At 45.9% G+C, this 16,610-nt stretch overlaps 1 protein-coding gene across 1 annotated transcript in view; it reads right to left on the reverse strand.

The window, feature by feature from the left end:
• CCBE1 (collagen and calcium binding EGF domains 1) overlaps positions 1-15,624 on the reverse strand; it is a 199,050-nt gene extending 183,426 nt beyond the window's left edge. Inside the window, exons 1-2 of the mRNA XM_081262721.1 lie at positions 14,994-15,624; positions 14,561-14,641 (exon numbers count right to left, since the gene is read on the reverse strand). Of these exons, the coding sequence (XP_081118847.1) occupies positions 14,561-14,641; positions 14,994-15,127 (215 nt within the window). The 5' untranslated portion in view covers positions 15,128-15,624. The remainder of the gene's footprint in view (positions 1-14,560; positions 14,642-14,993) is intronic.
• Between the last annotated feature and the right edge of the window lie 986 nt (positions 15,625-16,610).

Genomic DNA, 16,610 nt, shown 5'->3' on the forward strand with positions numbered 1-16,610 from the left:
CCAGAATCTAACAGATGAATATCCTGCAGGATGACAGAAGGGAAATGCCAAGGCCACAGCCAGATTAGTGAGAAACCCGCTGGGCTGCTACTGGCCTCAAGGTTCTGGGAGGAATCTCAAGGTTGAAAAGGGCTGGGGGTATACCTCGGTGTTGGGCACTTGCTGAGCATGAACAAGGCCCTGCAGCACTTAAAGTAGCTTGAAAGACAGAACAGCTGATAAGTTTGCTAATAAGTTTGTATATATTGAACACAAACCCCCCAATTAGTATAGAAAAGGTTTAGAAGGAAAAAGCAATCACATACAGCAAGGCTTTAATTCCAAAGCTTTCCAGTGTCATGGTAAATCCCAGAAAGTGACCAATTCCAACTGAAAAAAAAGATGACTATTCTGGGAGTCTAAGCAGGGCAAACATCACACATATGGTGATGGATGCTGGGCAAATTCTCTTCTCCCCGGAAGGAATTAGAGACATTGAGGAAAAATGTATATATGCAAGTTTCTTAGAACTATAGTGAAAAAAAAAGCTGAACAGTTGGGAAGCAGTTGCCATGGTAACAACAGGCTGGTCCAGGAGGTATTGAGTGCCCTGTGTCTTACTAGTTATTTGACTCTTTGAATACTTGGAAGAGGTTTAAAGGCAGTAGCCAAAACTCCAGCATTAGTCATGGATTTGACTCAATGTATGGGGGAGGGGGGAATGTAAGAATAGATGTCAGAATATTAAGAACAAGGATTATGAATACCCTTCACTTTGGGATATGTAAGTTTGGGTTTTTATATTAGAAAAACATTCTAGCATTACAGTAAACCCTGGAAACCGACATCTCAAATTGAATTCAATTTTCTTATAAAAGTTAGTGAAATTTGGTTTAAAAGGATGCCAAGAATGTAAATAAAATGCAATCATAAGTACATAAGTAAAAATAAAGTGTTAGCAGATGAAGATACAGCTTGTAAAGGGAAGCTAAGGGTATACCCTGACCACACAATATTATCTTTGGAGCTAAAAGATATGGAACTGCCTTGGAATGAAATAACATCACATTGTTCTTTTGGGAAAAAAGAAGGTAGTTCTCCAGTGATGGTCTCAGATCTGCTCTCACTGCAAACAGCGCTATACAGTGGCATTCTAAAGTACAATGTAGTACTTTCATTCTGGAAACTGGCTCAGAATTAAGCACACTGGTTAACGTGTAGAATTATTCATTGGCGATGGTAGGAATACCATATGTCCATGACTTAAAAAAAATCCACTTTATCTGGGAGAAAGATGTTCACAAGTAACATTCACATCAGGGTTCAAGTTTCAGAATATGATGAATTTTAGTAACGTTTAAAGACTCCACACTTCTCAGAGATGCATATTGAACCGCATAATGCTAAAGTGACTTGTGCCCAGGATTTTAGAATGCTTTAGCAAAGGATAAGTGGGACAGATGATAATTAAGCTTTTGCAGTGTTTTTAAGTCTTGGTGAACATATCTGAATTCATTCTACTGTTCTTTGAATACTCCAAGTTCTCATAATTAAAAGCTACATTCTGAGAAAATATGAACTTTACCCTCAAAAATAAGTAGGTCTGTATGTTTTGATAACCATGCACATAGAAAAGGCAAAAGCTGCAGTGGGAATCCACTTTCATCCATCCAATGGCCCCAACCAGCAAAAATACTTTCAGAATGGGCACAGAACAGGCAGAGAAGGCAGGCTACCTTACCCAGAACAAGCTGGCAGCTAACGGAGCATCCTGTTGACCGAACAGGAAACTCAAGAAGGACACCTCTGTTAAGACTGTCCACACAGAAGAGTTAAGAAAACTTGATGGTTATCTTGGTCACCGAGAATCCTCAAAGCTCATCCTTCCCTGTAGGGGTCTGGCCCAGGGAGGAAAACCTTTATACAGCCACATGGTATCACTGTGTTGTTTCACCATTTCCCTTGTTCTCTAAACAGAGCCAAATATGGAAGCCGTCTGAGGGCAGCGGAACAGGGCAGCGAGCCTGCAGCAGGCAGATGCACACACTGTCTTTACAAGAGCCCTCAGCCTGCTGGGCAGTCTCTTTGGTCCATAAGACACATTCAGAAAGATTTACACATACTGAAACGTAAGCATGTAATTAAAGTTTTAGTAAGTAGAAGATGCAAGTGTCAAGACCAGTATGTTAGGATGAGAAGTGAAAAGTTTTACGAGAAAGTTCATCCAGTGTCATCTTTCTTCCCCATTAGAATGGGCCTTACCAAATGAAACAGTTTCTCCTTCTTAGAGAGGTTACCCTATGATGACAGGGCAGCCCTAAGAGAGGGGTATTTTACCCTTTCCCAGTCCATGAGACAGAACAGCCTGGGAGAAGCTGAAAAGGCGGGGCGGGGTGGTGGTGGGGGAGACAGTGCTGGGCTCCTGCACTAGCAAGGCACCAGCCTGTAGCAGAGAGGGGGCCTGCCTGAGGTATACCTGGGGAGTGAAAAGACTCTTTAGATAACTTTAGATAACTGGGATAAGACTATCAAAGACTATCAAAGGCATTCAAGAGATCCAGCTGACAGCCCACGATGGCAGCCTGGTTTGAAGCCGATTAGAGATAAGTTGGCCAGCCTTCCACTGCATCTCCACAGCCAAGATACTCACCCTGATGTCCAGCAAATCCCCTGGGTTGTAAACTAAGCCTGCTTCCGTTCACTCCACTCTCAAGCGGCAAGTGATCAGAAGATCAGCAGACTGTCAGATCCAAAAGGAGCACAAAGCCCCACCCTCCCTCAACTGAGTATCAGAGAGCCAGGTGGTTTCAGAGGACCCCTAAAGTTACATGTTCTGCCACCGAGTGTGGCTGAAGGCCAGGGCACTAGAGGCCACATCTCAAGTGCCAGACCTAGTTACATCAGGTCACCTTCTAATTTATTTGGTTAAGACAATGTATGATCAGTCCCACAGCATCCTTGAGAGTGTGGTTCTAGGACCACCACCCTCCCCCAAAGATAAAAATCCAAGGACATTCAAGTTCCTTGTATAAAATGGTATAGCTGGGGGGTTGGGTATTTAGCTCAGTGGCCAGCTCAGTGGCAGAGCACTTGCCTAGCATGCACAAGGCCCCAAGTTCACTCCTTGACCCTGGGGGGGGGGGAGATGGAATGGTATATCCTGATGTAGTGGTACATGCCTGTAATCCCAACTTTGGAGGCTGAGGAAGGAGGATCACAAGTTCAAGGCCATCTTTAGCAACTTAGACCCTGTCACAAAAATATAGAAAGGGCTGGGAATGTGGCTCAGTGGTTCAATCCCTAATACCAAAAATAATACTCAGATAACGTATGCATATTCTTGTATACTCTACCTAATGCAACAAATGTTATACAGATAGCTCTTACACTATGTTGTTTAGTGAATGACAACTCCACCCATGTTCTTTACAGATGAATGTTCCTCTGGATATTCTTCCTGTGGTCATGTTGAGCCCATTATAGACAGGGCCAACTGTATTTGAAAGTAGTATCTTAGGTTTATACCCTGAACAGAAAGCATGAGGGTTCCCTTTGTATCCAATATCCTTATAAAAAGTTCAGTAGATGGATACATCACCACCACAGTATAAAGGGAAACCTCATGCTGTAGAGTTGTGAGCACCCAGGAAAGAAGCCCTTGTTATCAAGTGGAAAAAAAAAAACCCAACTGCAGAATAAACCCATTTCTGTAAGTAATAATTGAAAGAATGTCAGTACGCAAGCTCAGGAAACACTCCGACCCTTGATAGTCATCACCCTGGAGGGCTGGGGTCAGAGAGCCTGCATGTCAGAGTCATAGGATGCTATGAAGTAAGACGGGGAAGGAGCAAATACAGCCATCATCACTACGAAATAGTTTTAGGAGTCTCCAATGCAGAGCTCCCTTCTTCCCAGTGTCCCCTTCCCTGTAGGGCCTAAAAAGAGACCTGTGGGTTGTAGGGACACAATACCTTTATATGCTGAGGATCAAACCCAGGGCCTCACATGCTAGGTGAGTGCTCTACAGCCGAGTCACAACCTAGCCCTGTAGGAGGGGTTTGTGATTATCTTGTGGTCCCTTAGTTGTCCCATTTATAAACATAAAAATCTCCATCCTCTTAGTTGGAGGGGTCATATGGGATGGTAGAAAGTGATCCCCCTGATGGTGCTCTTCCTCACATGAAGTCGTCTCCTAGGATCCAAACCCCTTGGATTTCAGGGTCCAAAGAAGCATGGATAAGGTCCTGGGCTAGATCTTCACTGCAATAAGAAGTGAAACAAAAGCCCTCACATTTCTCAAGGCACCGGACGTTAGTCATGGCCCCAGTTTCCGAGCGTCACAAGACACAGCTGATATCACGGCAAGAGTACACCCCTGAGCTCATACCACTCGGGTGAGGACAACCTAATAGTGAGTCGGGCTGTGTCCAAGCAAAGGGACAGACGTGTCCCAAAGCCACTCAAGTCCCGTTTTAAAGGCTGGACAGTGAGAAACATTTTTTGAGGAAACAGGATTCAGTGAAGAGACAGGGCTCAGCGAGGAAGCCTAGATCCACAGGCAGATGATTCAGAGCTGCGCTAGGGCAAGTCCACACCGAAGCATCCCTAACAGGGCACAAAAAGTTCTGCTTAACCCCCCAAAGTGCAGCGACTGACCAGGCGTGGCCCCAGGTATACCAAGACCTCACTCACACACACCCCACCAACACAGGATGGCAGCTGAATTGCCAGAGCCCCGGGCCAGGCACCCTTTCCCATTGACCTTAGGGTGGTCTCCACCAACTGTAATTTACATGTTCTAAGACCTGAGAGCATGCCTCCCCAAAAGGCTGGGGGGTCTCTGGTAAAGGACTCAGAAAACTTCAGCGTGGACAGATGCACAGTGGACAACCAGGCTGCTCAGATCCCTTCGCACATTCACTTTGAACAGTCCTGTGACATCCTCCCTTGTTCTGAATGTAAGGTCAAACTCAAATTGCATCGAGAATTCAGTCACTTAGGAACAGTTTCGCGTCTTGCCAGCCTCAAAATTCAAAGGAACCCCTCATTCAGGGCCTCATGGGCACCTCAACACAAGACAGTTGATTTCTTGATCCCTAACTGGTTTTGTTTATTATTTAGTCAGCATAACCACTGTTCTAACACTCCAAGAAGCAATTAATCATAAGTATGCATTGTATACAATCAGGGAATAGTGCCTGGCTCAAAGACATGGTAAATACAGAGCTTGCGTTAGAATCATCAGGTCAAGTCACAGAAAGCATTGTGTGTCACATGAAGGAACTCAAGACCATAAAAAGCCTTGTGTCTGCCAAGCATGGGGGTTAAGACGTTCTCTCAGTTATCAGAAGGGAGGATTGCAGGGTGAGGTGCCGCTTACAGATGGGATGGGAGAACGTCGGCCAGCAGAGATTTCCCATCATACTACGTGGGGGTAAAAAACTGTTTGATGCTCACAAGGAAAGAATAACACAGCCTGACACTGGAAAGCTTTCATTTATAATATGCTGAGCTGTGTTTATATCTCCAGAAGGTTCATGCAGTGCAGCAACAAAGCAATTGAAGAAAAAAAAGATGTACCAAAGATGGCTAAGTAACTCCAGACCAAGATAAGCCTGCAGTACAAAATGCAAAGTGATGTTTGGAATCTGTACCATGGGGTTTGGAACTAATCAGCTTCAACACAGGATTTGAAAACAGTGTTCTATTCTTGGTCCACTTTGACCCACAGCATCACGTACTCCAGACTAAGCCCAAACCCTCACAGTAGAAAGGAGATGTCAGTGGGAGGGAAGCGAGATCTACCGGCAAGAATGAGAAGCATCAGCATGTTAACAGTTCACAAACGTGGGCTTTAGCCATGGATTTCCACTGAAGAACCTTAACCTGCAGCAAGTGCTAAATATGTGAAAAAGACACAGGCTTAGGGGCCACGAGATAAGAAATGGGAGTTTATTCACCCATCTTCTGAAAAAAATAGGCCGCTCACCTCCTTATGCTTTCCAAGTCAAGGACAGTAGTTTTAAACCTTTGCTGCATTTTTAGAATCAAAGAGCTCAGATTCTGAGTGCACCTCCAGAGTTTGATACGCTGGCCTGGAGTACAGCCTGAGAGAATTTTAAGAGCTCAGGTGATTCCAGGGTGCCCACTGCCAGTGCCTTCAAGGAGGCAGTAAACAAGCATCACAGGCAGGGCATTCTGAGGGACTCATCCATAGGGATCGTACATGACATTTTTATCTCTTTGGCTATCCAAAGCTTAGGGTTTTTTCTTTGATATCTGTTGATATTCAAGACTCAGCTTCCCTCTCCCCTTCCAGACATGTTCCAGTTAGAAACGCCAGATTGAGTGACCTCTCAAGCATGGAGTTACTACCCAAAACTTCTGCCCATCCAACCAGGCCAAGGCACATGAGGATCTCCAGAAAACATAGGGCAAACGTCAAAAATGACCATTGACGAGTTTGTAAAACCCCTTCACCACTAAGAGCCCACTGATAATGTAATCAGTGTTCTAGTCTTTTAGATTCTGCTAAGAACCAAATTCCAATACTGTGTGTGGTGCTAAAAACCTACAGCAGGGCCGCAAGCATGCTCAGCACATGCTCGAGCACTGAGCTCTGCCCCTAGCCAGGGAATGCGTTTCTGCTTTGGGGCAGCCTTACTTCCCCAGGGGACCATGGGCAGCTCAGACACAGCTCACAGCAGAGCTTAACAGTTTAACAGTCTGGGCTCCCAAGAAGGCAGCCTGTACTCTACCATCGACAAGTTGTGAGCCATTCCTCTGTGGGAAAGCTCAAGAGAATCTCAACAAAACCAAGGAGATGAGTTAGTGAAAGAGCTAGGGCATGGCCTCTGGGCTGGCTTGTAGGTGGCTTCCCACCTCCAAAGAAATGGTGCTAGAGGCAGAGGATGGCAAAACTCACGTTTAGGACACAAACTTACATTTACTTTTCTTATCCTCTTAGAGCTGAAGTTCAAATGGACACGTCAGCAAGTTGGAAGCCTCCACATGACTCAGTTGTCTCCCACATAACTCATATCTAGGGATCTATTCCTGACCAAGTTTCCATGCCTATGTTTCTCCTCTTTGCTCCACTCTACAGCATTCCTTTACCTTCCTAATACAGATGAATTCAAGCCATCCCTCCCCCTTCATTAGAATACCAGATTTTGCTTCTGATTCTTTCCAGTAGTTTATTCTTTATTTCTGACGAGTATTGGAGGAAGCAGTAATTTAGATGTTTTCATGAGCTTTATGAAATAGCATTGTTAAAGAGGAGATTAAATTTAAGTTCCCAAGTTCATTTATGGATATACTGTGCAAAGGTAAATGTGAAGTAGTATATATAGAATTTGATAGTTGTAAAACCGATTGTAATCCTGTGATTTGGAGTACTCTTCATTGAGGATGTCTGTTTTTCTACAGGTGTGTTCCTTAGTATACATGATCGTTTGGTTTTTGAATGTGAGAAGTTTTGTATTGTACAAATTCAAGAAAGGAAGTTTCCAAAGCATATGATGGATGTACAAGTCAAAGGCAGCAGGAAGAAAGCCCAAGACGGCTCAAGGATTGCCTAAGTGGCATAGGAAGGCCTATCATGGAAACAGGTAGAAAAGTACTTGAGCCCTGACTTCTGCTTGTCCAAAAAAATAAAACCAGCCTCTTGAACTGACAACTCAGGCTCTTTTAGAGTATCATTTAAGGATGAAGATTTGAAGTTCCAGCTCAACAAGAACTTGAACTCCTGGAGGTCGAGAAACTAAGGCACATTGAAAGATGTTCGGTCAAGGGATTCAAACAGAGCATGGTAGCTCACAGGTGACCCAAAGATGAAGCCGACTAGATGACTATACAAAAGTCACCTCCCTGATGATTCAGACATGTAGACAATGTGTCCTGCAGAAGGAAACCCACTCCTGGAAGATTAACAACGAAGACATAACCACCACCCTGCCGCCTACAAGTGTTTCACAATTGCCCAAAAGATTCCGATCCATTTACGACAGCTGTACTACAGATTTAGGAATGTCGGAGCAGCAAGCCTTCTTATAACCCTCTGCTTATAGTCACTGTTGGAAACCAAAGCCACCCTCAATGGAGGTGAACTGAGCTAGGGATGTCTGTCCCTAGGACAATTCTGACACCGCCTTCTACTTCACAGGTCACATGGCAGAGAATTCACCTTCTTTGTAATGCTTTCATATTCCAATAATTTTTAGGAGAAACTTGGGAAATAGGCTAGGTTCTTGCTAGTCCTTCTGCAGGAAAAAGCTCACTTTACCACCATCCCTGGTTTTCCTGTCCCTGCTTGGAGTCGTGGCACTGCTTCTCCTGAGAAGACACAGCTGGGCTACAGGAAATTTCCAGATCTAGCCCCCAAGTGTGACAGTCAGATGTGCGCCAAAAATATCTTTAATATGTCCCAAGAGACATCTTCAGCTCAAATTCCTCTACTAAAAGATAAGTTTAATTAAAATCCACAAATTCTATTGGAACACAAGTTTGGAGGGTTAGGTTTTTTGGGGGGAAAGCCTTGCTGCATTCCAGATGTATCTTAAGTGCACAGAACAGCAGTTGGTACACGGTAAGCACCCAACACCCACAGATTGAAAGCTATTGGTAAGACTGCAATTAGTAAATGGCTTCATGGAAGAGACCTAGCTTGGCAGAAGAGGAGCTGCAGATGTCATAGCTGTTTACTTTTTCATCCGCAAAACAAAAGCAATGAATTAGAACAGAATAAGACCTTTGTTCTCCAGATAGTCCGCAAACCCCAGCTTGGGCAGCCCCTTTAGCTCACAGAAGTGCTTGGGTCCTGCTGAGCAGGAAGACAGATACGGGGAAGCCGAACAGCAACTGATGTGGACAGATTGAAATACAAACCTTCTCCTGAGAAAAGAGGATCTAAAATAAAGGATGCATTTGGTTTTTCCAGGTGCACCCCCCCCCAGCTTCATTTGGGAAAGATGAAGTTAACCAGAGGAAGTCAGGCAGCAATCATTACAACAATACGAATGAATAGCAACCAGTTCCATCTCCAAGGATACAGCCTGATCGGGCAGCCTCTTGTGCCTGGTTTAGTTGTCAGCGGTTTCTAGTCACTTTCTGAGAAGGTGTGAGAAGAAACAGAACCTTGCCTTAGTCCACCCCATTCTTGTGGAGGAAGGTATCATCCTCCCCTTCAGACCAAAAGGTGAGCCACAGGTCCCCAGGTATTTAAAGTAGCAAGTCCATGACATTAGCAACAGCCCCGAGAATCCAGCACTAGTAACATGTTAACAGCTAACGTGAAGCAGGCAGAGCTGGGGACCAAGGAAAATGGCATCACTTCCCAGAGGAGCAGGTCATCCCTGGTTTCTACAAGAGCATCCCCATCTCTCAGCTTTTAAAGGACACACACTTAGGCCTCCTAGGACTTCTGTTGATGGCCAGCAGGTTTAAGTCAAATCTCAGCACTCTTTCCTTTAAAATACATTCACTCATTAGCAAATGTGCCTCGGCATCCAGGCATAGGCTGGCCTCTGAGGATATGGCTGGGAATAAGACAGTGACCCGTGCCCTTGGAGGGTGGACAGTCCAGTGCTGCCGACTGCCTGGTGCACATGAGAAGCCACCTTCCCCACATGGAATTATGGCCCTCTGTAAAAGACTACACTCCATCCCCGCCACTTCTCACAACTTTTGTTCCTACCATTCCTCCCAGTAGGATATGGTTGGTTGTGAAAACACTGCTTTCTGAAAAGGGACTCACAGGACCTGCAGGAGCCAACAATTCAGAACTATCTGCCATGCCTGTCCTGGGTGTGCCAACACAGGATGGGAGGCAACAGATGTTTCTCAAAGAGAAGCCTTCACGACCTTGGGCAAAGGGCACACCTCTGTTCATCTGCTTTTAGAAGGCTATGCCCTCCCGCTGATCTATGGCCTTGGGTAGATAGTACCTTGGGAAAATTAACATCTTTGCTCCCCAAGTTACAGAACTGCCCCACACTTGGGGAAACATCTAGAAACAAAGCATGTTGGCTGGTGGAGCCATTTCTGGCTGTGGTCTAGATACACTCTTCAGAAGTATTGTAAAGTTCCAAAAATCCATATATAAGCAGTGTCCATTGAGCACCTCCTTCAAGCACATGGTGCCATGTTTAATGAGATGCAGCAATGACAGGAGGAACACTCACCCAGCACTTCCCGTTTTCAGTCTCTGAATGTTTGGCCTCTATAACTCAACCCTTTCAGCCGCCCTGTGACTTCAGCACTAGCAGGATGCTTGTTTTGTGAAGACAAAGCCTGGAGATTTAAGAACTGGTCAAGATCATGAAACAAAAGCTGAGGTTCAGAACGCAGCAAAATGTGTCAGTATTTTGCCGTGATCAAAACCCCTCCATGGGGCCTGATCCAAATAGTTCTTTCACTGCAACTTTCCTTAACTTTCCTCCACGATTAGAGCCCACTGCAGTCAATCCTATGGCATTGCCCTAGTTAAATGTTCATCTTGGTCTACAAACTAAGTGAAGGAAACTGCAAAAATAGCACATGAGCCTCCATGTTCTGGTAGGAATTGCAACATACTTGCATCATCTCAAAGTCAGTTTCTGCACCCTTGACTCATTTCCCATGGGAACATCAGCCACCCTGAGCAAAAGTATTCCCTATGTATAAGGGATCCCTCAGGTGAACTAATGTAGTAACATAAGCATGCCTGAGGCAGGAGGAACACTGGTGCCACTCTCCACCTGGAGGTCCGTGAGTCAAGGGAGCAGGAAGTCGGCTAGTACAGTTGAGACACCCAAGATGCTAAAGATCCACTAAGAAAACTCGTCTATTCTTCCTGGCTGCTTATCTCAACCCCATCATTAGCACTGAACTATACAACTTCAAACTCCATTGTACGATGTAGCATATTGGCTGCAGTTTGTAAAACTTTAGTCTTTAAGCCTGTAAACTACAGAAGATATGAGACTGGATTCTTTTATCCTCATTCTCTAGGACTATTTTGAGCTAATAGTTAAGGATTTATTAAGGAATAAAATTAGAATGTTTATTGGATACAGTCTCAAACCTAAAATCTGGGTTTTATTCGTCTTTGGCACACAACATTCTTTAAAGAAACCATTTATCATTTTATTGGTGTAAAACCCAATAAGATTAAACAAACCTTTTGTTTAAACTACATGGTTTAGGAAAGGAAAATATCAAGTTGTGGGAAAAGCTGACAGCCACAGAAGAGCAATACTATAACATGTGCTTGGTTTGGCTCAAATAAATTCATAGTTACGATCAGAGTCGGGGTGTAATTTATCTAAACTACTGATCCTACTTCAAATGCCAAGCAGATTCATTCCCTTTAAACTCCTCACTTAAAGCGGTCACTGGCATTATTGCAAGAGCATTTAAACTGGGGATTCAGCACAAATGCACCTTGGAGGTAGACAGTCTACAAGGACATTGACCGAGATTGAGAAAATCCTAAAAGGAAGGAAAACTGCATTTTGAAACCAGTTTTGCATACAATAAAGTCAATTACCCAAGACAGACCTCAAGGGAAATAAAAAGATTACTGTGAATAGATGTGGATGGTTTGGTTTCTTATGAAACCATCTTGAAATGCAGCGCCATCCGAATTTAGTCTGCCTTGGATCCTAGATTTGGATCATTCATCCCATCCATAGGTACCTCCAGGATAATGACAGGGCCCAGGCTTTGAAGCCAGACCAACCTGGATGCAAGTCGGCTCCAAGACCTTAGCTTTGAGATGGTGGGCATGTTACTTAGTCCCATTTAATCCCGTTTCTGGTTCCCCTTTGCAAGGCTAGTAGTGCAAATGCTGTAATGTGGTTCTGTGGGTTAGTGTATGGGAAGTGCATAGGAGAGTGCCAGGTTACCAGGCAATTGCTCTACTTTTCACTCATAAGATGCCAAGAGCTGAGAGGTGCTTAGGTGAAGCCACAGGAGTTTCAGGGATAGGGAGACTACTTCAAGTCCACCTTTAAGTCATGTAGGTCACCATACACTTTTGGTTATCATGGCAGATCAGATCTCACCTACCATGCTTGTTTTAGTTACATCTACTTTCCATATCAGTAACTGAAAAACACTTTAACAAGTCAAGTTCTCTTGTGCCGATAAACATTCACCAAGAACACCTGGAAAGGGTGGGATTCTACCTAGTCCACATTCTCTGGGACTATAATGTTACATAACCCATCAGTCAAGTCCTTGCAGAGTGATTTCCTGGCAAGCAGGTGGTTCTTATTTTAGGTTAATTTGATGAAAGTGCTAACTGCTCGCTCTTCCATGGATAGTCCCATGCTCCTAATAATGGGTCCACAATCAATTTACTCTACGTTCCAGGATTGCAAACCCTGTTTTCTATGGCAGTGCTTCAAGGTTTGGAAAAAAAAAAAGATGACAAAGAATATTTTTTAGTTTTCAGCGGACACAACATCTTTGTATGTGGTGCCGAGGATCAAACCCAGGCCACATGCATGCCAGGTAAGCGCACTACCGCTTGAGCCACATCCCCAGCCCCTCCATCTCATTAATAAGTCATAATTTGTATCTTAATCTACAGGTTTAGGGGTCTGGGGAAGCTCTTAAAATTTTGACTAATACCCAGATGATACAGTGGGTTTCTAGACTATGCTTGAAGTGGTAAGGGCCACAGGCCCAGGACAATCAATTCTCAACCAAGGACACGGCATTCTGCCATGCTCAAGGCTCGAGAGCACGATGAAGGTAAACTGCCAACTGAGATGAAGTTACGGGAATAGTGTAAGATCAATGGAATGGAATGCCCATGGAACTCGACTTCCATGGAGCTGGGGGGCATGTGAATCTAAAAATTAGAGAAAATTCTGAGGGACTTACTTTTTCCAAGCCGAAAAATCTCTCCCACCCAGAAACTCCTTACTCTTTTCCTCGAGACCAAAATACCCTCTGCTCCCAATACACTTTGTGTTTACTGACAGCTACCCCACATTCGGAGGCACTGATAGTGTGTGGTTAAGACAGGGCAAGAAATATTTAGGTGTATGGCAACCTAAATAGCTTGTTGCTTTAAGAAATTTGAAAAAAAGTTGGTAGTAATAGCATAACCATCAGGCATATCAGATTTCTGAAACCCTGGTGTGCACTGTGCAAACTTTCACCAATTTGTGAAGTCTGACCTTTTAAGACTGAATGAACAAAACAGACATTTTCCATGTTAAAGGCTTTAAACGGCAGTGATGGCAAAACATGTCCTGAGGACCACTGTGGTCAGTTGTGTGGGGCTGGAACTAGGCAAGCCATCCTGCTCCCCACCCCACCAGGTCATTTCACCAGCTGGGTCACTGTGCTCACCCAGTTCTAACCACCGAAAGTCTTTACCAGCTAAGTCAAACATCTTTTATCCTCTAACACCTAGTTCAGTCATCACCGTCCATGTGACAGGAGATGGGACCTTCCCCAAGCCCAAGCAGCTAGCGATTCATACAGGTGATGGTTACTTCATTGCTATTCCCAAAGCAATTTAAAACCATGAGCACGAATGTAACTGGTAGGTACCTTTGAACCACAAAATTAACCAGCCCTGGAGCCACTGTACATCTGAGTCTTTGAGCTCGTGGAATGAAACTGCTTGCAGCCAGAGTGTTCCGATTGACTCAGCAGCTACAACATAAAACTTCAAGTGCAGTCCTGGGATTTGCTGTTGCCTTTTACTACCCAAAAGTTATCCCAGTATACTAAAACAGTGTTGAGTCTCAGAGGCAGATTTTGGTATAAGAATGTGATCCCAGTAACTTGGGTAGTATCATTAAAAGGCAAACAACCGACGTTTACAGGTGTGTACCTCTTAAGTCCAGAGACTGGATCAGAAGCCAAGAATTGAATGAGGAGAATTCCAAGTTGGCCCTCACCTCCAAAATGCTGTAAGCACAAACCGCGGTTCTCCACTTTGGGAGAGAAGAACCAACTGTTCTTACCTCCTGTTGGTTGATAGGAGCCACCTGGGGAACATTATGAAATTAGATTCCTTAGTTCTAACAAGCAGCCAAGTGATAGATGTGACCCAACACACCTGGGTGTCATGTTTTCATAAAAAAAAAATCATTTTTCTGGTGTCAACAATCTTGACGTTTGTTTTCTTCACTGGAGAAGATCAACCACCCACGATTCTCCCCCACAGCCCTTGTCAGTGATACACTGTCCTGACACAGGTCAAGAGATGTCAACAAGGACGGACTTGAACTTAAACTATTTTCAAAATAAAACCATTTACCTTCGCCATGCCCCACCGGTTACACCCACAGTTCAACCCATTCTCCTTGCAACTCTTTCCTTTTCAATCTCCACCAAGCAAGAATTTCAGAGGGTGATAATCATTCCCAGGGTTTGAGGGCACTCCAGATGCAACTCCGTTGTCTTTCCTTGCTTTGGCCCACCCATAACAAAGGTTTGCACCAAGGAGAAGGCACCCAGCACGTCCCAGTGTAAACACAGCCCCAGTTTAGTAGCGCCCTCCACACCGCCCCTTTACAGCGCGGCGTTTCCCATGTAGGGTGCGCGGCGGCGGACTCCGCAGAGCCCCGGGGCTTACCTGAAACACGTCGTGAGTTCGCCTGAAGACTTCAAACACGGGTATTTGGTTGTAGAAATCTTGTTTTCCGAGCAGATTTCTCTGAGAAAGTTGGGGGGGGGGGAGAAACGTCAGCAGGACAGCTAAGGGCAGCGGGAGCCCTGGGATCTGCGTCCTGGCGCGCGGGTCCCCGAGCGCGTAGCCACCAGCCAGAAGAGGCTCGCAACCGGGCGACCTCAGTCCCCAGCCAAGAGGAACGCTGAGGAGGCTGGACGCAGGGAGACGCAGCGCCCCAGCCCACGGATACGGGGAGCCCAGGCTGCTTGCTCCACGGGAGCGGAGGTACGAGTCGCCCCGGGCAGATGGGCAGCCGCAGGAGGCCAGAGGAGCCGAGGGTGGGAGGACCGCCGCACCCCGCCGGAGCTCGCCCACCGCTGGCGCCGATTGCGCTTACCTGTCGCTGTCCTCGGAGTTCTCCCGGTAGGTCCACGTGTGTCCCAGCGCCAGGAGCAGCAGCAGCGGACCCAGGCTCCGGCCCAGCTGCCCCCGGACCGCTCCTCCCCGGCTCGGAGGAGGTGGCGGCACCATCAGGGAAGCTCCGGGCTTCTTCCCCGCGCCGGAGCTCTCTTCCCGCCCGGCGGTCGGGCTCCTCCGTGGCCGCCGCTTTCCTTCTCCCCGGCAGGGGGCGCCAGAGAGCGGGGGCGTTTGCACCACCTGTACAAAGCGCAGGGTCTACAGGGGGTTACCGGGCTGGGGGCGTCAGGCTGGGTGTCCCGGTACTGAGTGCAGACTCTACTGGGAGGGCGTTTATCTGCCGGCGTGAGGATCCCAGGGCCAGGGCTGCCAGTTAGGACGTTCACGCTGGACTGACAAGACTGGCTTGACTTGGCCCTGGACTCGCCCTCCACTCTTCCTCCTCTGGGAGCGAAGAGCCGGGTGGGGAAAGCAGGCGGCCGTTTGCATTTTGCATCAGGGTCGCACGCCTAGGAGGAGGAGCCGATTCTCACCCCGGGAAAGGGGAGGGGAGGAGAGCGATTAATAGGCTTCCTTCCTGCTGTTAGTCGATTTCTAAAGCCTAGGGTCAAGCCGAGGTTTGACTTTTCCCTTTGAGGACCTGCACCGTGCTTTTCAGCTACCCCAATTTTCCTCTTAGAGCACGGGAGGAGGAAGCTTAGAAGGCTGCAAGAGTCTCCCTAAGAGTCTCCCAAATCTTTTACAGACCTGAAATAGTCCTACTGACCAAGTGGAGGTTTTCATTAAAGTCTCTTAGAAGAAAATCCTCCAGTTTCACTGGTTGGTAAAACTTGCCGCAGCTTCCCCCATAGCTTGAGATCGGAACGCACACCATCCTCGCGAGGTGCTCGCCCTGAGCTGCTTTTAACTGATTTTCCACGCCACGCACAGGGTCAGCAACGCCTTGCCCATCAGCAGAGACACCTGGGTGAACCGGGCGGGCACGTGAATCACAGGTCCTGCTACGTGCTGTTTGAGGCAGCCCTGTTTACAGGTACCTTGTAAAACCAGGGAGGGAAGGGTATTGTGATCCGTATAAGTTAGCTCTTAACACTAGTGCACTTCAGGAGTTTTCTGTGCTTGTCAAAGAGAAATTTGAGACAGAGATGTGAACCACAGAACCAAGCAAGTGGTGGTGGCCAAGAATTAATTTGGAAAAGCAAAAGATTTTAATGCCCCATCTGTAACATCTGTGCGTTCTGCCTCTCAGGACTATGTGTGAGGTAGCTTTGCTCACAGTTATCCTGTGCGCATTGGTTAGCTAAGACAGGTGTTTTGATTTACCTGAAATTCTGGTCAGCTGAAAATTTTCATGCACGTCACAAAACACGCTGACATTTTTGATAGCAAAGATATTCTCATTCCTCTGTAGAAAGCTTTGTATTTTCCAAAGGTTTTTCCACTTTCCCAATTTGATTCTCACAAAATTCCTTGAACCTCAATATCTCATTTCTTAGTTCAATACTGTGGCTTTTTTTTTTTCCCTACAAAGCTTACAAAGAGAGAGGAGATGTCCATATAATGCTTGATATTAAAATATGGTCCTGCTAGTTAACAA

The sequence above is a fragment of the Spermophilus citellus genome (genome assembly GCF_964194105.1).
Source record: "Spermophilus citellus genome assembly, chromosome: 12".
Taxonomy (NCBI): Eukaryota; Metazoa; Chordata; class Mammalia; order Rodentia; family Sciuridae; genus Spermophilus; species Spermophilus citellus.